Here is a 23,971-nt window from a genome sequence, read left to right as displayed (position 1 = left end):
AGTTATTCAATTTTATTATTTGGTGATAAGGACTTCTTTAAAGTAGAGCATTAACATAAATCTTGGTTTTCAAGATAATGTGTGTTCTAGGACATTGGTGTGTGGCTAGGCAGTGGTCGGCCTCTGGGTGCCGGGCGCGGGTGAGCGTGGGCCGCACATAGCCGCCCGCCCTTTGTTCTCACCGCTCGCAACCGGCACGCGATCAATATTCACGCTAAGTCCAAGATATACACTTTTGTCCGGCCTAACCGCACAAGTCTAGATAAATGCCCCCCTAATTTACTTTGTGTAACTAATTTAAGCAACGTAACACAGGTTGCATTAAAACAAGAAAACTAAAATTGTCTCAAGTTTGTGAATTTATTTCCACAGCTTTCAATAAGCTAAAGTGATTGTTATTGATTTAAACTCGGGTCTCCGAAGACGTTGATAGATCTATACTATTTCCAATTTTAAAAGGACTCATTTTATCAACTTCTATCAATTGATATGTAAGTTTTTGTCTGCATATTAAAGTATTTTTTCGTTTTAATTCAGTGAATTCGAATAATTCGTACGTCTATTTATCGTTACAACAACGCTGATGGGTTGGTTACACGAAATATATTTCATAACAAATCAGTCAAACCGTTAAGTATGTTTACATTACACGTAAAAAATAACGAACAAATAGTTTACTGAAAGCCGAAACAATGGCATTCTGAGAGTTACACTGGCACCTTGTATTAAACTGAATGTTGTTTTTGTAGTAACTAATTTACAAATGTCTACATTAGTGCGGGGGCCCGAATTCTTGAAAGCCCTTTTACTTCACATTCCTGTAATTCCATATTAATATTTCTATGCGAAGTAATAAAGTAGAGTGGCTTTCCCGCAGATAACATCTACATAGACTAGACGTAGAAACACTCAACACATTTCCATTTAAGACAGACATCCGAAATGTACAAATATTCGACTATTTTTCGACGACCTATATTTAGATTTTAGAAGTAAGAGCTTATTTTCAGTTCTACCTGCAAGGTAGCTAATACCAATCAAATACTGCACCTGCTCCCATCTCTAATCCCTAAGCAAAACTTTTTACATTACCTATAACAAGATGAGTCGTTTATCGCCAATAAGGATTAAGAATTGGTCCTTCTTTTTCCTTCGTGATAAAATGAGCTAGTATAATTTAGCCCGTAAGTAAAATGCAAAGTGCGGTAAACTATAACGTTAAAGTGCTTTTTTAAATACTCGTTAAGGTGTTATAATAGGCTGTTGTAAGTTTTTCAATCACAATAAACAACCATGCAAAATGAAACAATTCGCAAAGCAATTCACCAACAGAGTTTTAACCGTATTTGCCTGTGAGAGAGCACACTAACCAAACCGACGATTAAATTACCTAACAGTAAGTTCCGTGGGTTTGTCATTAAAGTCCGGGCCGGCGCCGGATTGGTCACGTCACTACTACATAGTTGGCTGGAAAATAGCCAAATGTGGCACAAGCCCCGATGTGTACTGGCTTCGGACTAGATACATACTACCTTGACATTTGGGCCAATTTGGACATGAATCAGTTTGAACTTTTGACATGAGAAGATTATACGCGTATCTCTATTTTATTTCGGTAATAAAGATATTTTTTGGCAAAGATATAAATGCATTGGCATATATACGAAGAATAAATCTTTATTTCAAATTCGTGCAACTATCATCTTGAACCCATAGTTTCATGTCTTTGAAATATTAAAGAGATTGAATTTATTAGAGAGAGATTTAAAATAATAAAAAAGTCGTGGTGGCCTAGTGGGCAAAGAACCAACCTCTCGAGTATGAGGGCGCGGGTTCGAATCCAGGTCAGGCAAGTACCAATGCAACTTTTCTAAGTTTGTATGTACTTTCTAAGTATATCTTAGACACCAATGGCTGATAAAAAGGTGAAGGAAAACATCTTGAGGAAACCTGGACTATATAGTCTGAAATCACCAACCCGCATTCAGCAAGCGTGGTGATTAATGCTCAATCCTTCTCCGTGTGAGAGGAGGCCTGTGCCCAGCAGTGGGACGATAAATAGGCTGTAACTATTTAAAATGAAATACACAGATTTTTTATAAATAATTTTCCTGAAGTTTCTATTATGCTAAAATCAAATACATTATCTTAGGTGGGTATAGATTGCGTGAATGCAGTACAATGTTCCCATTCTCCTCCAGGTAATCCGATTACTATAGTCTACAGAACGGGAATGATGCATTAGGTCACAAAGCCAACTCCGCAGAGTTCTAACTGCACTAAGAGATAAGTTATGTACGTACCCACATAAACACGGCAATGCTTAATGAAGCCATATCATTATATACAGATACGTTAATTAGTGCATTATATAATGGTTATTAGCCTTTAAAGCGGATACTTCTGAAGTCCCATTACATATGTTGATAACACCTAACGACGGAGCCATTAGCCAGGATGAATTTATCTGGAAATCGTTTGTCATGCTACGAAGATATGTATACAAATATGTTAAATAAACGATTTCATCCCCATCACATGTTGTGGAAGAATGAAATCGGGAAAAATTTCACGCAAGAAAAGCTCTTTTCATGAAAATAGATACGGACAATTAACCAGAATGGGCAAAGGTTTTTTCTTCAATTTTTCATTGTACAACATTATAAAAGGGTTTGATAATTTAATAAAACTCCCAAAAACCAGTAAACGTGATCACAACTGAATCTATTATATGTAAACAGACCTTAGAACCATGTTAGAGCATACACTTCTCCAAAGCTTTGTCAGTTTCACCAGACCAAGAACGGAATCACAAGCTTTCCACTATTAAATTGAGGCACGGACATCACGTGCAACAAACCTGTATATTTTCATTATGACAGCTAAACACCGATACAATAATAGCAATAAATCCTTTAGTAAAGTAAACAGCGCAAAGGAAGTACCTACGTAGGTACACATTTTTTTGTTCCAATGATTAATAGGTGTTTCTCCAATACTAAACCGTGAAACATCCTCTTGAAATTATACAATTTAAAGCGCGCTAATGTTCACATTTTCCACGAACTTTTTACGATACATTTTATTGTTTCAATACAGCTTTTATTGCAAGAGAGTTGAGGAGAATCTGCGTTTTTTATTTGATTATATCCATCGTAGCGTTTCGGGTGAAACTAATTCATAAATAACGCTAACCCATACAAAGTTAAAGCAGCATATCAATTAGTTGACTAAACATGTCTATAGTACGGAGATTAGCTATAGCGTTATGTAGTCGTAAAACGTTGTAGTTGATGTTAACACGTGACATACAACTATAAACATCGCCGTGGGTGGTTATTACAATGAAGTGTGAACTGATGTATTTATTACTTCACTACTATTGGGCAGACTATATTTCGCAATATTTTCGTAGACTATTTCAACCAATGATAAATGTAACGTGAATCATAGGACATAATACACCACGTAACCTCGCAGTCACTTCAGTTTATGACTGAGTACAACTGTTCTGCCCATTTGATCCCCACATATATTTATTTTTAATGCATGCACATAGGTACGATATAGGAAGTTACAGTTAGATCACAATAATGCCTGTCCGAAAAATGAGACAATTAAGTTACAAATTTTTATTTAGTTTGCAATGCTTTTTTCACTTGCAAAGTAGCAATGAATCCACAAACCAAATTGATGGCAATATTTAGGCATAGATTCTTTGTCGCCGAAACAAAAACTAGTCTGGAAAACAACGATAATATTTAGGTAGATCCTAAGATATATTTAAGCACTAGCCAGTTTTTTTATGCTACATAGGAGACCTACTAGCACAAATAAACAAGAAGTTATTTCATATAGACTCGGAAAATAAAGCCTTTTGGCAAACAAGATATTATGTCATGGCTGACTTGCTGGATATTTGCCAGCCGAAGCCTCCCCGAGAACTTCTAGCAGAAAATTACACATGATATACATAGAGATGTTGGATTGAACTTTGAAGTATACCTATCACTTATAATTTGGGATAAATGTAAATAACACCACCTTATCAACAGAACCAATAGGATTACACAGGATTAGCTGTCTTAAGGAGAATTAGGGTCGCCGTGTAAACGCAAATTATGTATTAGCTGTTATGTAAGTAATATCTAATCCCGTAAACCGTTATGAAAATATCATTCGATAAGTAATGAGTATCCTAAGATTTACCTACCTATTCAGTTATTTCGGTTAACATTGCACATCATTAAATGGTAAAGATAGACCAACTAGCAATATGTAATACTTAGGTACTTATCATACTATAGACCTACCCTATTTATATACCTATATATTATGTACCTACTTCAAAATCTGTCATGAGAGCAGTCGCATCATAACGATGATCGCTCTTCCCGTCTACAAGAGGTCTGTTGACGCAGTTAGCAATAGATAATGGTCGTTCAAGTGCGCTCAATAGGTACACATTGTCATATATAAACAAAAAGTAGATATATAACTGCTACGTAGATATAGGTATGTAAGTATAAATGCTTCATCCGCACACACGCATAACCGTTCCGGATTCCAATATTATGATGATACTGCTAAGTATGGCATCATTTTGTTTTACGGCAGAGCCTGCCGCCAAAACTATTGAATTTTGCAGTTTCAATGAACTATTTTCTGTGAAGCCCTAGGCGAATTCAGGCTTTGTGTTGAACTTTCGAGGTTGACGTGGAACTCGAACGGACTATTCCGTTATTGTACGAACTAGTTTTCCGAACTACGAAAGTTCGGAAAACTGTTCAATGTTTCGCTACACTTTCTTCAGCAGGAGTTCTCACCGAACTCCAATAAGGTTTAAATAGTTGAATAGTTTAAACTTACGGAGCTACATAGTCAACACCAAATGCTGGATATCTAAATACCAGCTTATCTCATTATTGAAAAATATATTGTATAGGTACCTAGCAATAAAAGTTGACAGTCGACTAAAAAGCGGTTAAATGAATTGATAAAAGCGATTTCCTTTGATAGTAATCAGATAACGTTTTCAAAGCGTTTGCGGCAAATTCCGACATAGGTAAAATAAATAAATGATTGAGAGCGCCGTGTGCGGAACGATGAGATTCCAATAATACAGCGCGTCCGCGTGGAAGCACGCTGACTATGTCACACACATCGCCTTCATCTGCCACGATTAATTCAACCGGCGCCGGGTTTCCCAGAGCTTTTTTGTGCTAGAAACTTGGTCAACTTATGTTATGTATGAAATGCTAATTTTACTGATTTAAGTTAAAAACAGGTAGTTAGCGACACATGTAATTCTATAAATCGATTATATTATACTCATTAAATCCCAATCACATTTCAATGTATCTACAGTAAGTAAACTACCTAAGTGTGTTTATCAAATTGATGATTGCTATATTTTTAAGTAATATTAATATATTTGGAACTGTGATATTTTGAACAATTTCAGAAATACAAAACTTTCAGCTAAGCTTCATGTGTTTTCATTATCAATTGTAAATAAATAATATACTATTGCTATTTAGAAGATTATTTTTTGAAGAGCAGTCAATATTTCAATGTCCAGACTGGAAACAAGCGTATACAATTAGGTACTATCTTCAGGTAGCGAAGCTATTAGCATCAGTTACGATAACTTAGGTATTAAGTTCACCCACTTGCATAAAACAGCAGCTACTTTTAGCGATAACACTGTTAAATTGCAGAAGGCGTTTTAGCTCCACGGTATACCAAGCTAAGTGTTTACTAATGAAACTAATCAATAATAGATAGCACGCCAGCAGCGTCGTAAGACGTTGGATCAATATTGGTTTACGTTGTATTCATGTAAGTTGCACGGCGCGGTAACTCCGCACGGGATCCGGAGCTTTTTTATCATAAGCATATTCAATAAAATTGTTTTGATAGTAGTAACAAGTAATAGTAAAGCAACGCAAACTAAAATGTGCCTCCGTGTTTACTCATTTAAATACAATATTGGGATAATAAAAAAGGATTTAGGTAACTAAAATTCGAAAAATTATGTCCGTTTTCCACCACTCAATCCAACATTCCAGATTAGGCAGATCAATACATGCATGACTAGATTATTCAAGACGCTAACTTACATAAATACATTTAGATTATGTAAATACGATCCCTTGTAATGTTGGTTGAAAAAAGGCAAACGATTTCCTCATCGTGTTTGTAAAAGCTTCGCCGACGCGGTCGGTACAGGGGCGAAAAGCTTCCATTACTACTAAATGCACAAGAACATCATAATTTTAGATAGCTACCGATTGCGATATCGTATTATTGTAACGTTTTACATTCGCATGTACTGCTGTGTATTTCTGCATGCTTACTGTTCATAGGTTCTGTGAAAAGAGTACATAGGCACTTTAACATAGCCAGATTTGATAGATATAAGTACTTTTTAATAAATGTATGACTATGCATGACTCAGCCTAATAGCGCTGATTCTATACCTATGGTATGTACAATTCACATAGAAAGCTCGCAAATTGGTTTCCTTTCCTGTATTGAAAGTGTATCGACCAACGAAATTCTATTAAATCGTGTGCTGGCTCTAAAGTGTACGTCTATTGTAACGAACATTGCTACTATGCTTTCAATGTAAAACGTCTGGATCGATTTACATAAAATCTGTTGGAGCCTAGTTTTTTTTCAGTGTTTTAGGTTGGTCCCTCATACGTGATTCGAAGTACACCTCATACAGAAAAACCGCACCAAGATTAAATACAGACTGCAATGGCACTTTTGGAAGTGCCAATAGACTCGTGGCTAGTTGAAATAAAGCCATTGGGCCTGCTCCATTCCATGCCTGTTTATGATAAAGCATTCATATAGGACTCTCCATTCAATAAATTAGATAATACTCTCGTTAAGTGTTAGGTAATCTTTTCCTAAGACAAAGTTCCCTCGTCTCTGGCTACACAAGCTGTGACGGCGATGTGTTTACAGCACTAAGCATATAATTCCGTGCACGCAACCGCCTCGCAAACAATGGGGAGCTCCGATAGACCGATGGTATGTATTTATTCAAAGGAATTAGTTGGTAGAGCGAACACTTACTACTTAACTGATAGGTAGCTGCTACTCATCCAGCCGGTAAATAATAGTTCCGAGTACTGAAGAGACGTAGAAAAATTACGTACAAACATCGAATTCGGGCCTCTACGTAATTTTGATACCATGTGCGAGTGAAATGAATGTCGCTCATTTCTCATCGGTTTGATGAACTCTGTAAAGCTAAAGAGTACGTATTAAGGACGTACGTATTTTTAAATGGCACACAAAACCCTGCTTACAATTGGTAATTGCTCGAGGAAATTCAAATGTAAATGAAAAAAATATCTAAGAGATAGCTATTGACACTTTTCTTCCTTTCATAAATACATAGATACTATAGTTGTAGAGTTAAATCATTTACACCTATGTACCTATTTAAATTGTAATACTTAATGCTGGATTAACTGAAACAAATGCTAACTTTAGTTAAACTGTTCTAAATACTTTATTTACAAAGGTTTAATTTGGGAAACGTCAACCAACTAAAATTTTTTAAGGCATAAAATATCAAACTTAAAGGCATAAAATATCCAATTTCCTACACGACTTGTTACTGAATAAGTAATAAAGATGTGCAAGATCTCATATAAGATTATCTATATAACACAATAATTATATAGATAATCTTATTGTCTTAAAGATAACTTATCAAGATATCATAATCTCAAAATTGCCACGTCTGCACAAATTATTAAATAGTTGAGATCAGCCTGAAACTCTGAATTACCATCATTCATAAGCTTTGCCAATCTTTTGAGCCCGGTGTCTTGTAAAAGTTGTACGCGTTATTTCTCAAAATATCTAAGACAACAGTAGAAAATAAAATTGTCCCATCTACCTATTGCCAAACGGTTGTTACCGAATGTCAAAGTTGCGAAAATGGGTCACCGGATGGAATACATGCCATGCAATGTAATGTACCACAATCGATGCAATTTCACATTTGTGTTTCTCAAACGACGCCAGAATCTGCCAACGAGATGCGAATATTTTTATCTCAGTATCATTCTAAATTAGTCCGCACATTCTTATCTTCGAAATTGTTCAATAATAAACATTAAAGGCATTTGATTTTGAAACATTACATTTATACATTACCGAATAACAATTCCCATTCATTACGATCACTGAAACTATTTTTGATGAATGAAAGTGAAGTGTTTACCTGCCGTGGTGACCTTGATGTGTGATAGACAATGAAGAGGATAGTATCCGCTATCGATCCTGGAGCCACGTGCTCGCCAAGACTTGAATCACCAGCGCTGATGAGGCCAGGATTGCATAAAAGGGTCACAATTGCACAAAGGTTTAACGGTTTAGCTCACTATTGGTAAGGAAGTTAAGCCGGGGTACGTACGTAGTGTTAAGGCATAGGGTGGTTCACATTTATGTTAGGGTTCGCGCGCGATCGGTGGTGTCGGTGCGTGAGGTCGCGGGCTCGGAGGCGCGAGGCGCTGGGCGTGCGGAGCGCTCGGGCGTCGGGCGTCGGGCGCGGACTGGCGACCGTCGAGCCGAGTGTTCGGCCGCCTTGGCGACGCGCGCTGCCGCTATTTGCGCCCACTGCGCCCGCTTGCCGCCCGCCCCGCCCGCCCTGAGCTTTCTCTGCGCAGCGCAACAACAAACATTTCTTTATTCCACCTGTAACTGTTTTCTGATTGCTTGCACTCAAGACATACTGATAGGAACTTCGTATTAACGAGGTCTCATGTACCTACTCTATGATTGCATTAGGTAGCACCTACCTATGCCATACATGAAGCTCACCATAAAACTAAACCTGAAAGCCGGTTAATGAAACTATTATGTCTGAAAGGGGCTAAACCGATTTTGATATTCTTTTGCAGTAATTAGAACGAAAAGGGAGAACATGATAGGAACCTAACGTAACATACGAAAGCTCAGAAAGAAGTGAATTATAAAAAATAAAGGATTTCAGTAGGTACTAGGTACTACTGTAATAGTGGTCGGTCGTCGGTAACGTGGGCTGCTATGCTATGCGGTTTCCATATGCAAGTTTTATCAGGCTTCCAGTCGTGAGAGCCGGTGTTTCAGTATTGACTGAAAGAACTGACTGAAAGATGCAGAGGTAGTTGCTCTCTCATCTCACCACCTACACCCAGTTACCTGGACACCCGAAGTCCCTTTAATAGGACTCGTTTTCAAACATAGGTACTTCTGCTTTCTGGACTAAGTACATTCCCACAGCTTTTAATTTACTGTGCTCCTTGAGTAGGCAGAAGTAAATAAGTAATGTTGATAGGACTTTTTACAAAAATAGATACCTATTAAACAAAATCGTGCTCAAAACAACGATTCAATTGATTAGGTACCTAAGTAGGTATGATTGGTTATGATTGTTTACATCGAATTTTAGCCTCATTTTATTTTTAAACTGAGTTTTAATAAAAAGTTATATCAATATTATGTTTACATAGGTTTACAGGCTACTCAAATGGATCATAGCTTCCGGTGTCCCATCCTCCAGTTTAATACAAAAAGTAAATCAAAAAGTTTTATTAAAAAAAACCCACTTCAATAATGGGCATACCTAAGTCTGACAGATACTGTGCTTAAAAATAAGGCGGCCAACCGTCCCGCATTCTGCGGGACCGTCCCGCAATGCTTGACGAAATCCCGTTTTGAAATTATTAGTAAAATAGTCCCGCAAAACGTTGTTTGCGTCCCGCATGTCCCGCATCCCTATTTTTCTACCACACTTCTACACAACACCCACCTGCGCGCACGCTCTACAGTGCAGGAACACAGATTACCTATATAATATAATCTCGTTCTCTTTATTTCTACTGGGCTCGTGAGACCTAATGATTTTGAAAATAAGACATTAGTGCACGCTGTGACACGATATTGATAGGTTAAATTATAGCTTTTTGCTTACGGTTTTTATTTTATCAGTTCCGTCCGATCATTTTTCAATGCCCTCCCCCCCTCCCCCCCTTTTCACGAAATGTTAAGTCCCGCATTCAGTTTTCGGAAAGTTGGCCGCCTTACTTAAAAACCGCATTAAAATCGGTCCAGCCAAAAGTGAGATTTTCGCGCTCATACGTATCTACACGCGCTCATACCTGCAAAATAGGTCAAACTAAGAATCTTCTTTTTTGAAGTCGGTTATAAACAAAGCGGCTTTGGAACTAACACAGTAAATAGTCTTCTCTTGAAAGTTTGAAAAAAAAAACGAGTTTATTTTCATATTATACGACCGACTTTCGAATGCTCGGGTTTTTTTATCGTCTGGTACCGGTGCCCTAGACCTGATAGATTCCCTCACCAATTGCTTAGTATAATGGGCGAGTACAGGACTGTCCCTCACGGTAGTGGGCCCTCCGGACGCAGATGGATAAAAAATAGCCAATATTTCACAAACTTTTGAATTTATATTATACACAGAATAGGATTATTGTGGGCGAAGCCGGCAACTTTGATCAAGTTAATAGGCTCTAGGAATTTGACCAAACTTAACCGGCTTCGGCTCTAGGACCGTGGACCGTGGACCCTTTAGAGCCTTTGCTTATATCAATTTGATTTTAAACTATGCAAACACCGATTATAAGCAGTGCTGCCAATTACGGGAAAAATCCCCTTTTACCTGGAAATTGAGGGTAGAAACAGGGAAAGCGCTCTCTTCGTTCTCGCACACATTCACAATGGGGTAAAGCGTCGATTTAAATGCATAACGGTACAGCATAGCAGTAAGTATAATTTAATTTTGTATAAAACATTATTTTCATTCGTAAATTGTGGAGAAAGAAAAAAAGTGGAGAATTGACTTCACGTGACCGACTCGGGAAATCAAGAATACTTTATTGGCAACACTTAAAATGAGACAAAATTGCGCTATGTCAAACCTTACACTGTCAAAAATTGAAGTTGAGTTGACTGTTGGTTGATTGAAGCAAGAAACTTAAAAAGTTCGTTTGGTTCGATAAAAACTTTGTTTTTGATGGCGGTTTATATTTATAACATGTGTTCTTGTTCTAGTGTTGTTGCAATAAGCCGAAGAGAATAAGTACATATTTAGTTACTAATACAAAACATAAACGTGTTTAACATGGCTAAATGGAAATTAACTCGACAAAATTTTGGAACTGAAGAGTTCACAGTCTCGGAAGGCGATAATGTAACCTTAGGCAGGGGAATAAATAATATTATAACTCTTTCAAGCGCAGTTATATCCAGGAATCACTGCGTTATACAAGTTCAAAATAATCGCGGAATCATTACAGACTTAAAGGTACTGACTTATGATTATGTTTATATCTATAGGTTCTTCCAATGTTGAACTTACTCAGCGTTTCTAAGACGAACTTATGTCTACACAAAGATTCTGCCTGTCTTCACATATTTTATTTAAGTCTAACTATAACAACCCATTTAATTACAGTCATGCTTTATTATCATATGAAAATAGTGTCTACATAATATGGTTAAAACTGCTCATGGAAATATATTAAAACAAATAATGTGTCTCACTTTAATGGAAACCATAAATTTGTACATAATCTTGGTTAGTACAGATCAAAATGTTCAAAATTGGTGAATGTGTGGTTATGTTCTCTTGAATTAAGCCAATTTCATTATTTCAATGAATAAATTAGTATTAATACATGTACAAAACTAAGAAAATGATATCACTTTTTTCTAAAAGGAGTAAATACACAATTACATAATTATGACTGAAACACAAAAACAGGGTTATTATTTTGATCTGTTGTTTTGATTAAAATATTTACAAAAACAGCAGCAAATAAATAGATAAAATATATTTGTAATTTATTTAATGTAATCTCTATAAACATGCACAATTTTTAATTCAAACATACAGTTTAAAAGACTGAAAAATTGGTTATAACTTAGTAACTTTATTTTCTAGAGTTCAAATGGAGTATATGTTGGAACCACTAAGATACCGCCGAATACTCCATATGTCATACAAGATTCAGATATCATTGGTTTGGGTTGGACTGTTGGAGCACCCCTTGTTAACATAAATGATAGTGAGAAATATGTCTTCAAATTTATCAAAGAAAATTGTTCCTTACCTATTACAAAAAAATTGAAATTTCAAAGTGAGAATGAACTTGATGAAATTGAATCTAAAATTGCTAAATTAGATGGAAATGAGAACAATATTCAGACTGCTCAGTCTAAAAACAATAAATCTCCAGTTCTAAATGCTAAAGCACCACTAAAGAGAAAAATAGATCAAATAAATGTGAAAGAAGAGCCCAAAAGTGATGATAATATCGTGCATATTGTTTTATCTGACAGTGATAGTGAAACTCGTGCCAAACCACTTGAAACTGGGGCTAAGAAAACAAAACTTGAACCTATAAGTGAAGAACAGCTGAAACCATTACTAAAAGATATAGATATCAAGCATGAAAATGAAATGGAATTTGATGCATTTAATGTAAAACAAGAATATCTGGGATATGATGAACCAATTTCAATTGATAGCGACAGTGATAGTGAATCTGAACAATGGTTGATGCGTCTTTCACAGAGCAGTCCTGGAAAGCCTTTCTTGAAAATGGCAAAAAGCCCTAAAGTAGAAAATACTCAAGAAGACAGCTCTTACAGCCAACTGGATGATTTTGTTTGTATGAGTAATTTGGATTTTGAAGAAAATGATGATAAAGATGATGATTTCGTTGATGATTTAATTTCATTAAATTTGCCACCACCAGATGATGCAATTAATAAAGTACGTGATATAACAAAAGGTCCACAGGCTGATGATAATGAATCTGATGAATTGTTTGAACATATAATTTCTAACAAACAGCCGATAAAAGACAAGGATGAAATAGACGGATACAGTATGGAAGAGGTATTGAAAGAAGCAGATATGCTTTTAAAATCACCCATACGAGATTCAGTAAAGAAGGCACAATTAATAGAACCCATTGCTCATGGAACAAAACATAAATCAAACCAGATCAAAATAATAGAAAGTAAGTTATTAAGTTATTATAATTACAAACTTCTTTTACACTATGTATGTACACAACTAATATTTTTTGACGGCGCCATCAGTTTGTCTTTTACAATTAAAATATCATATCTGGAAGGTTATCCCAGATGTTATTCATTTAGATAAGATTGAAATAAAATACCTATTTTTTATTTATTTTTCAGTCAAACCAAAAAGTTCTTCTTCATCAAGGCATCATAAAGACAAATCTTCATCAAAACGACACATTTCCAACTCCCAAAAGGAAGAGCGTAAGAGAAAGCTGAAGGAAATAGCTTGCAAGGAGAAAGAAACTGAATCAATAGAGAATAGAGATTCTTCAACAAGCAACAAACCAATCTCCACAAATGTGAAGATAACTACCACTAACCGTGGAGCATTCTTAACAGATGTCGCACAAGCTATTGTAAATCCAATAAAAAGAAAAGAACATGTTCCCAAAGGGAAACAAAAAGATGGAGAAACCTCGCCGCAATCAAAAGAGGCAAAAGGCAAAGATGGAGATGTAAATGAAGATCTTGAAAACAAGAGAAAGGCACCAGAGAAAACACTCAAAGACAAAAGTAAAAGTTCAAAGCATAAAAGTCATAGTAAAACCGAAATCATACAAGATAAAGTTACTCCAAAGCCTATGGAAACGGAAAAAAGGTTGCCCTTGAAAATTATAAAACCATTAACAGATGGTGAATATTTTTCTGGCAAGCCAGTGTCCAAAGTAGGCCCTCTGAAAAACGAACAACAGAAGAAGGTGGTGCGATTTTCCGAAGTACCACCGCAAGTCTTAGTGTTTGAAATTGAACCTGGCAATAGAATGAAGAAGACCAGTTTGGTGAAAACAATGGTAGACGTGCGACAGGCGCCAGTGTTTTCATTAGAAAAATTGACTTTAATGAAAATACTACGATGGAATCCGCAGTGGTTTGAGGAACAATTAAATAATACTGAGCCTCCTCCCATACTGGGACATAATAATCCGCCGATGTCTGTTTTCCACTCATTCGTGAATCATAATCAATATGTACAGTAAGTACAGTAATTATTCTATCTTATAAACTAGGAAGTGTGTAATACTTATTGAGTACTGTTACACCTAGTACCACTCTTTCCATATCTATCAGTATACACCAAACCTCTTATGCGTGAAACTTAGTTGGCCCCATACATAATTTATTTATTTATTTAAACTTTATGCAATCATACAATTACAAAGGCGGACTTAATGCCATGGGCATTTTCTCCAGTCAACCTTAAGATGATGCAGAGATAACATGGTAGGTGCATTACTTACTTAGAAAGACATGTATAAGACAACTACAGATTAACATTTTAATAGAATACTAAAATAGACGTAAGTACATAAATATTATTACACATATATAACATACAAAAGATAAAAAATATATATATAATAATATATATATACATATATCTATATAATACATATACTAGCATATAATATTCCAATGATTATCATAATGGTGATTCATCTAGCAATTTATTAAGCAGAAACTTCCGCACGGCACTTTTAAATGATTGCTTACTGGCGTAATAATACATAATGTATGCTTAATGGCATAATGTACATTAAAAACATTTCCCACTCAATTAATCAAGAGTCAAGTTAGTGTGTGCTAATTTGCATGTATCATTATATTATGACTGAATACCAAACACACTGAAATTTTGTACTGAACCTACTGTATTCATGTGCAAATAAATACTTTGACTTTAAAGATAAATTTGACTCATTTAGTAAACGTGCTCCTACGCATTTTAAACATCCGATTTCATCACAATTGTATATAAACATGAGAAACTAAGCTAATACCTTCATTATGCACACTACATTTATTTAGGTACCTACTACCCGTGCCGATAAAGAATGGGATTAGAAATCGCGACAGCTGTATTCGACTCTCGCTCATGTGCTATAGTGTATTACTAATGTACGTGTTGTACTAATAAAATTACATATTTCAGATTGATAGGAGATTTACTTCTAATGGAGATTTGGGAATACTTAACGTTAGCATATATGAAGATACGTAATGAGAACAATGGAATAGAATTGAGAATAGAGTCGCTGCCGCCTATACCTTCACACGAAAGATGCCTTGAATTATTTAGCCTTAGTGTTAATGGTAAGAAGAAATATATATCTTGATAAATGTTTCACAAATTGTCAAGATATAGATATTTTTGACCAGTATCTCAGATAACTGCTATAACTACAGATAACAATAAACTAACGTTGTATGAGTTAAAAAAACATATCTACTATTCAATAAACGCAATGCTTTTATATTAAGTACTTGAAAATGTTAACTAGTATTTTTCCATCACAATGTTTCATTGTTCAAATCTATTGCATTCAAATTGCATCTTTATTACCATACAATGAAGTTGCATTTCTACTATTCACCTAAAAATTGCGGTATTTTTTGACTAGTTTTTGAGTCTCTATAGCTCGATTTTTCTTTTCAGTTTCTGTCCCTGAAAGGGGATCCAAAACGCTTCCTAGAGTGGGAGAAGTACTTCTGGTAAGTTTTGGACCAGAACATGCCAAAAATCAACGGTTTTTCTATGTACACAATGTCAGATGTCTTCCATCACCTCCAAGTAAGTATATATTTCAAACCAATACCAGAACTTGGATAATAATCATCCAACCATTCCTAGGTCTATATTGGGATTCCTCTTGCATTGTCTGCTAAATAAGGGAGCTTTTAGAATAATATTGCAATAATATTTAATTGTTATTACTTAGCAGTACAGCCATATTCACCTTCCACTATCAATTACATTATTGCAATCATGAGCCCCTTGCCAATCTCTACATGTATATAATTTTGTTTGTTTGTATCCTAATGACTCCGAAACAATTAAACCATTTGAAACTCAATGTTGGGAAGCTACATTATCATTGATTAAAAAAGGCTATATTTTATCCGGTGGGTATAGGCAGTAGTTACCACGGGTAAAAACTGCTGATAAAAACCTAGTCTTTTATATACCGTTTTGTTAGCCTGTGTTACTCTGGGATAGTCGAGCCTTTAGTCAAAAAACAAACGTATCAAAATGTATTCTCTTTTCTACATTAGTATAGATATAATAAAAGATCATTGTTTTTCAGGTAACAGGCACGCATTTTACAGTATATCTCTACACGCTACCTACACTGATAAAATGCGTACATTGAAACCGGGGGAGTTAATGATAGGGAGAAACTTAGCTTACATTAATAAGGAGTTGCAGTTGTTTGAAGCCATGGAATATTTGGCGGGATCGCCGCTCAGTGACGCTATACTCAGACCAGAACCACACCATTTTGTAATGAGTCAGCAAGTTCAGTCTTTTGATATGCAATCGCAGGTTTGTGCTTTTCAATAGACAAATACGGGTAATGTGGAAATCACCCATTTTCTGAAAGAACTACTTTCCGTAACCGAATAAAAAGCAGCTTGTTACTGCAAAGTTTCATCGAAATCCCTGAAGCCGTTTGCGCGTGAAGAAGTAACAGACATACACACACACTGACAATTTTTTTGCCTTCATACTACTACGACTATAAACTAATAGAGTGTGATAGGAATGTAATACATATAACAGATTATTTCCTATATTGCAGTGGACAAGAACGCTAAACCCTAGTCAGTTGATGGCTGTGAGTTCCTCCGTGGCGGCGGCACTGGGTGACAAACCTTCTATACAAATGGTTCAAGGTCCTCCTGGCACCGGTATGTGTACATTGCACTTTGAGTTCTTACCAATAACCGGGAAATACTACTTTATTTTGAACTGGCTGTACTGTGTGAACTTCTTCCCGAACCCCGCCAATAATAGGTATTCTATTCTGATATTGTATGTTGTGTAGTTCTATGAAAATAACAAGTTTTTTCTCGTAAGATCCAAACTTTCACGTTCATCATAATAATAGATTAGTGACATCGATTCTTTGTAATGTCCTCTATAGCACAAAATTACATTAAAATGTAACACTTATATCGTTGTACCCACAGGGAAATCAAGTGTGATATGCGCGATCGTGATGACTTACTTCTACAACGCGCAAGTGAAGAAACAACAGAACAGGGGCAAAATATTAATATGTGCGACGAGTAACGCCGCTGTGGACGGTCTAGTCATTAGATTACTGAATCTCAGACAAAGTTTACCAAAGTGTAAGTGTATTAAATTATAAGGCACTATAGATGAACCTTAAATACTAATATCTCCACTTCTAAGGGTCGATTTTTTCGTCGATTCAGGTTACTTATCGATCAGCGCATCTTTATTACTTTTCTGTATGAAATCTCGCAAACTACCGTATAACCTTAGAAAAACCTGAAAAGTATATCTTGAAAGTTAAAGTACAGCTACCATCATACAACTTTGACCTCCGAAGTCAGCTTTCACTTACTCCACAACAACCAAAAAGTACCGAAAAACAAAACACGACCACGAATGTGCCAATCAAAAATGGCTGACTTTTGACATGAGCATAAAATTTTATTGTTTGTGTTACCAGCGGAAAGGTTCCGCATGGTCCGCGTAGGTCGCGAAGAAGCGATGCATCCCGAAGCCGCCAACATCAGCTCGCAACAACTGGCCAAGCGGGACCTGGGCAGAATCAACTCCGACCAGCCTCCCGCGCCCGCAGGACTTAACGAAGAGGTACCATACATTCAAAAAATGGAAATACTATTTACACATCGAAAGGACAATGCTCAAAAAAAACCCAAGCCCGGCGCAAACGAAAAGTAACTCAAATTATAGGTAATAATAAGTAATGAAATACTGCATAGGAGGCATCATCGAAATCAATGGCTAAATGTATGAAATTGCTATTTGAATTTTTAAAGGGGTAACATGAGCAGCTGGGGCTTATAGTTTAATTAAAGTGCTATCTGAAACAACAAACAAGTAATATGGCAAGTAATAAGCTTCTCCAAAAAGATACATCAATGCCGAAGTACACGCTGCAGCGCCCACGTCATCGCGTCATGAGCGTTTTACATTACTTAGGGTGGGCTAGACATGAGGAACAGTTCGCGCATCCCGCAACATTTTTGGATCTCGTCGTGTTAGAAATAAAGAATCGATGACTTTTAAGCGTTATTATTAAAATGAAAAGTACATTCATATCCTGTTTTAGTTCTATCATCCTATTATCTTGTAAAAGTAGGTAGAATAGTGGAGAAGTTGCTATAAACATGTCATTACAACACTCTTAAACCACACCTGTATCTGTTTGCTGGTCCTTTTACTAATACACTATGTTACCCCTCAAATCTTGAGTAGCAATGTACCGCAGATGTTAAAATTCAAATAGCAATATCACACATATAGCCACTGATTTCGATAATGCCCCCTATGTAATATTTAATTACTTATTTTTACCTATATTTTGAGTTACATTTCTTTTGCGCCGGGCCTGGGTTTTTTTCTCATACTTCATGAGCATTGTCCTTTGAATAAGCTTATAATATAATATATAAAAAAAAACGTGCGCGCTAACCAGACCTTTTTTGGAAGTCTCAAATAATGTAAAAATTAACTCTACACGTAATTATCAAGTCATAGAACCTTAACATATCACGAGGTGTATAACAGGAAATTATAATAACCAAAATCGGCTAGCACCAACAACTATATAGGAGAAAATATTCATAGTAACTGTAATTGACTTGAAAAATTCATAAATTGCAATTGTTTTAATCTTCTTACAGATTCTACACATAGAGGCAAAAATAAACATGTGGAAGACCCAAGCCCAGGACGCGAAGGACCAATCAAGAGTGGCGTACTGCCAGGGTCGGGTCGATGACCTCATGAAGCGAATGGCATTGGTGAGCACATACATTTGTATTTTGTTTATTTATCCGTGTAAATAATCTTGTTAAAATGTTTTGCTTGTACGTTCAGTATGCAAATCATATAACTTGCAGGAACCATAACTATACTGCAAGTATTGTGCATAGCCTTTTATGCAAGTGCAATGGTGAATTCCGATTTAACATAAAGCCTTTTTTGTACGTTAACATTAGTGCAATCAATTGAAAGTAACTTCACTGCCAGGTTTATGTGTAGCTATTGTCTTTCTTAATTATACAAGCCAGTTGGCCAGTACGTACTTATTTCTTCATTGACTCATGTGATAACAACTGACTGAATAAGTTGCACAAATAATGGGCTGCACTTTTGTTGTTATAAGTTTGTGGGTGAAAATAGAAGCAGTAACAAAAGACACGTCTCTCATATTTTTTGCTTAACTAAAAATCTAAAAAAAATAGGTATCCTATACTTAATATTATAAAGACGAAAACTTTGTTTGTAATGGATAAACTCAAAAACAATTGGACCGATTTGTAAAATTCTTTCGTCATTAGAAAGCTATATTATCTACGAGTAATATAAACTATAGTTTAACCGGTACCGGAAGTAGTTCCCACGGGACGCGGATGAAACCGCGGGAATACGGCGAGTTACTTATATGTTTCATGATTAATCATTGTTTGTTTGCGGCAGTTACGCACGGGCTCTGGTCGTGCGGGCGGCGCGGAGGCGGTGCGGCCGGAGCAGCTGGCGCACACGGAGCGGCGCATCATCGAGGGCGCCGACATCGTCGTCACCACGCTCGCCAGCGCACAGAACTATAAGATGAAAGGGTCGGTACATGTGGTACAATTTTAATTATTTTTCGAAAATACACAAACATATATAAAAATACACGATGTACCCAAATACTCCAATTATAAATTTTAAAATTCCGACGAAATCCGTCGCCTAACGGTCCTCGAGCTAAAGGGGCCCCGAACCTAGGCTACCCTTTACACCTAAATTGAAAGCATTATTCGTTGTCTCTGGAATTTTGGGAGAAGTTTGTCATTTTGTGGCCCCCGCTTTTCCCACTTTCAAAGTATCTGCTGCTGTTATATGATCACCGATATGTTCTGTAAGTTTTGTATATGTACTGCAGGCTGAAGCGTCGCATAGCGCTGTGCATCATCGACGAGGCGGGGCAGGTGATGGAGCCGGAGACGCTGGTGCCGCTCACGCTGGACGTCACGCGCCTCACGCTCATCGGCGACCCGCAGCAGCTGCCCGGCTTCATCTGCTCACAGGTTAGTAGCAACGCACCCAAATCGAAATCAAAGGTGTAAGTTGCGCCGCGCCGTACGTGCGATTGGTCGTAAATCGACTGTTTGTTGTTTGCTCTACTACCTATATAGTATTTTAAGAAAATCGTACACACGGCGACCCATCAAGCTGTATAAAACTAGTATAAGCTGACTATTTTGTAGAAAGACGATGTAAAGCGATCTTTTATATCTTGATGTGTAAGCCCATGTGTACACCACATCCAAAAAAGAATTGACGTGTCTGAAACTAATTTCTCTGACGTTTAAGCTATTGTATTTGTTATTTTTCAATCTACCACATCAAACTGCAAAATTACCATTTTTAAATTAACACTTCAAAAATAGAGAAACATTTCGAATAATTTTGCTATTTTCTTTTTGTTTCAGCGAGCGAAAAGGCATGGTCTCAACGAGAGTTTGTTCTCTCGTCTAAGCTCTTGCACTGAGCAGTGGCCGGGTGGTAGTCCTGTAGTACTACTTAACCAACAATATCGTATGCAGCCTGATATTGCCGACTATCCTAGTCGAGCCTTCTACGATGGCAGAATAATCAGTGTACCGCCAACCAGGCCGGATATCGATATACCAGCGTACAATATTATTAGTATATCCAGTGGAGATAAAGGCCAAGGTAAGAATAGCTGTTCTATTGATATAGCCTGAAGTTTCCCATTATTAGAGGGAAATGAGGACCCGTTTCATCTCAACACCATTCGATCTTTTGACAAAAGTATATTTTTTTATATTACACATTCTGCCGTGTTGGCGTAGGTGTTCGGAGGTTCTCCAACTGCTGTGTTATATGGTTATTTTTAAATAAACTAATGTTACTTATCTTCTCTATTTTGAAGTCCACCAACAATATGAACGTCAGTTTTCTTAAAATTACTATTTACTATGAATTTTCACATAGTATTTTTAAATTTTATGTTATGTGGAAGTGTATTTGGCCGTTGCAAGTGGGTGTTAGTGTTATCTAGCTACACATGTATGTCTGTGGTCAGGCTTGTCGGGCGCGAACGAGCTGGAGGCGTGGGGCGTGTCGCGGCTGGTGGCGGCGCTGCTGCGGCGCCTGCGCGCGCGCCGCCTGCGCCTCGCCGTCATCACGCCCTACAACGCGCACAAGGACCTCATCAAGAGACATCTGCGGACGCTGCAGCTGTCAGTTACACTCATACTTTGCTAAATTGATTTATTTGTTTTCACAGTTTTACCTGAACAGGCTTAACAAGGGTTAAGCCAAAATCAATCAAGAAATAAAAACTTTTTCAGTGGTTTACTGCTCGTCATTCTGCTCATTGTAAACCTGCCGTTATGGACAGTCTTAAATGTTAAGAATTTCCTAAGGAAATTATTTTTTATCGCACCATATTTTGCTTCAATTGGTTAAATAAATTCCCGGTAAATGAATAACCGAAAGAAAAACATTTATTTTTAGATTGAATGAAAATATTTAATTGATGAAAGGATTAGCAAACAATGCAGAAAAATAAAATCCAAAGTGAAGTACAATATGGCATTTCTTCCAGAAAATCTTTGGATTTTTCAAACGAGAAAAATTGGTTAAAAACGATTTTTTTTCTTTCCAGCGGCGAGAATCAGGTGGAGGTGAACACGGTGGACAGCTTCCAGGGCCAGGAGCGCGACGTGGTGGTGGTGTCGCTGGCGCGGAGCCAGGGCGTCGGCTTCCTGACGGACGCCGGCCGCATGAACGTCATGCTCACCCGCGCCAAGCACGCGCTGCTCGTCTGCCTCAACCCGCATGCGCTCATTGTGAGTCATCTACTATATTCTATACTAGCTTCCGCCCGCGGCTTCGCCTGCGTGGTGTATTGTTGTAGCCTATGTGTTACCAAATTTCAATCAAATCGGTCTAGCCCTTTTTGCGTGAAAGAATAACAAACATACATCCATACATTTTCACCATAGACCAATATTCTCATCAACTTTCATATCTATACTAATATTATAAAGCTGAAGAGTTTGTTTGTTTGTTTGAACGCGCTAATCTCAGGAACTACTGGTCCGATTTGAGCAATTCTTTCGGTGTAAGATAGCCCATTTATCGAGGAAGGCTATAGGCTACTTTGTATCCGAGTTGTGCAGAGGTTCCCACGGGATGCGGGTGAAACCGCTGGCAGAAGCTAGTTTATAATATTTGTAGGATCTATAGTCTGCCATCTATTCTTTTATTCTAGTATCACAAAGATAACACATGGTTTTGTTAGTACGATACAAGGATTAACTAAACTACTAACCCGATCTGAAAAATTGATTCCTTTTTGGAAAACTACACTCTTCTTTAACATAAGCTATATTTTATCCTGGTACTGGCAGTAATTCCCACAGGGGGGAGGGGGGTTGAAAGCGCGGGAAAACGGCTAGTAGGCCTATATTTTTTGTCCGGTTAAACGATGTAGCAAATCAACTGCTGTCCAATATATTCTTCGATACGTCTTGTCAATGCTGTATATTTTGGCTTAATTTCCTCAGTTTCACAATCCCAGCGTGTATACGATGCGATAATACGATTACTATAGACAGCTTTAGCGCTACATCCACTTTGGAATCGAAATCTATCTTAAGAATTGCCAGTCCATTTATTACGATATTTTAACAAAGTATTTTTTGTTATTTCAGAAAAACCATCAGTGGAGAACTCTAGTCGAAGATGCCCAACGAAGAAACCTGTATAGAGAACTACCAAATAAAATGTGCCAGCCAATAACGGCGGCACAGTTGCCCAGTGATAATATTTTGAGTTATATAACACATAAAACTCACCGTTAATTGTTAATCTTAAAATATATAGCTTCATCAGTGATAAACTTAAATTTTTAAGCAGCTGAATTATTCCTGAACACGGTCGAATTTTTGTAGAAATATTCGCAAAACGCTTGTAACCAATGGTGAGTCTTTTCTGTAGTTTGTCGAACATGCGTTTTCAAAAGTAATCTGTAAAAGCAACCTAATGAATGAAGAAATAGATCAACAGTCACAGGATAACATTATGATGGTCTTGGGAAAATAATGGGAAAGCGATCATTGTAGCTTTTTTTTAACATTCTTTGTAGGCAAGTTGACACTGCCACGATCCTAGTTACTCTGCAAAGAATGAATTATGTTGACGTGTTGTACAGTTTTATACTCTTGTATGTTTATGTATTGTTAAAGATTATTCATTATAGGATGGTATTTTTCTATAATACTATTAGTTAATAAGTTTGCGTATATGGATTATCTAATAGAAATTGAAAATTACCAATTGAATGAAATCAGAAGCAGTGATTTCATTCGATTTCGTAAGACTGATACCTGGGAGGCCCAGTGTTTGTTATAATTTAAGTGTTGATTGGCAGTGTAAGATATGAGCTTGGCATTTTATTAAACCATATTTTTGCAATTGAAATGGTAGACGTAAAAATGTATATTGCTACGTAAACGTACAATCGAAAAGCCGTAAACGTAAACCAACGCAACAAAGTTACTCTAGCTAGACGCTTCATGTACGCGTCGCTTCTCATTGAACCAGCTCTAATATAAATCCACCGTATAAGCTGTTTATCCGATCTAAATTGGAACAACCATTTGACGACCATATTATTTGAATAATCACCTTGTGCCACAGTTGCCATCGTGCAATTTAAATACAATTTTTTGAAAGCCCTTCGACTTTTTAACACCCATGAACAGCCAAGTTGGTGGCTTCTGGGATTGTCTTCGCCTGTGCGCTTCAGTTCACTTTGCATCT

At 36.8% G+C, this 23,971-nt stretch overlaps 2 protein-coding genes across 7 annotated transcripts in view; one reads left to right on the top strand and one right to left on the bottom strand.

Moving 5' to 3' along the window:
* Shab (Shaker cognate b) overlaps positions 1 to 8,644 on the bottom strand; it is a 48,661-nt gene extending 40,017 nt beyond the window's left edge. For 3 of the 5 annotated variants that reach the window (XM_064037012.1, XM_049850955.2, XM_049850956.2), the window contains exon 1: positions 8,252 to 8,643. The gene's annotated coding sequence lies outside the window, so the exon portion shown is untranslated. Of the gene's footprint in view, positions 1 to 8,251 lie in introns of all 5 variants that reach the window. The other 2 variants (XM_049850954.2, XR_007512261.2) reach the window with 2 other exon arrangements.
* Positions 8,645 to 10,920: 2,276 nt separating this feature from the next.
* Positions 10,921 to 23,017, top strand: LOC110379634 (probable helicase senataxin). Of its 2 annotated transcripts, XM_049850825.2 has the most exons (17): positions 10,921 to 11,012; positions 11,083 to 11,335; positions 11,975 to 13,058; positions 13,243 to 14,101; positions 15,059 to 15,219; positions 15,563 to 15,697; positions 16,212 to 16,450; positions 16,707 to 16,815; positions 17,098 to 17,259; positions 17,607 to 17,752; positions 18,808 to 18,927; positions 19,607 to 19,746; positions 20,058 to 20,202; positions 20,608 to 20,851; positions 21,225 to 21,381; positions 21,810 to 21,993; positions 22,861 to 23,017. In XM_049850825.2, the coding sequence occupies exons 2-17, from the start codon at positions 11,153 to 11,155 to the stop codon at positions 23,008 to 23,010; spliced, it is 4,218 nt and encodes a 1,405-aa protein (XP_049706782.2). In that variant the 5' UTR covers positions 10,921 to 11,012; positions 11,083 to 11,152; the 3' UTR covers positions 23,011 to 23,017. The 2 variants fall into 2 exon arrangements, with proteins under 2 accessions (XP_049706782.2, XP_049706781.2); XM_049850824.2 differs by having other exon boundaries at positions 10,949 to 11,335.
* Positions 23,018 to 23,971: the final 954 nt, after the last annotated feature.

Source organism: Helicoverpa armigera, chromosome 11 (genome assembly GCF_030705265.1).
Source record: "Helicoverpa armigera isolate CAAS_96S chromosome 11, ASM3070526v1, whole genome shotgun sequence".
Lineage (NCBI taxonomy): Eukaryota > Metazoa > Arthropoda > Insecta > Lepidoptera > Noctuidae > Helicoverpa > Helicoverpa armigera.
The sequence above is the reverse complement of the archived record's forward strand: the minus strand, read 5'-3'. Positions and strand labels throughout refer to the sequence as shown.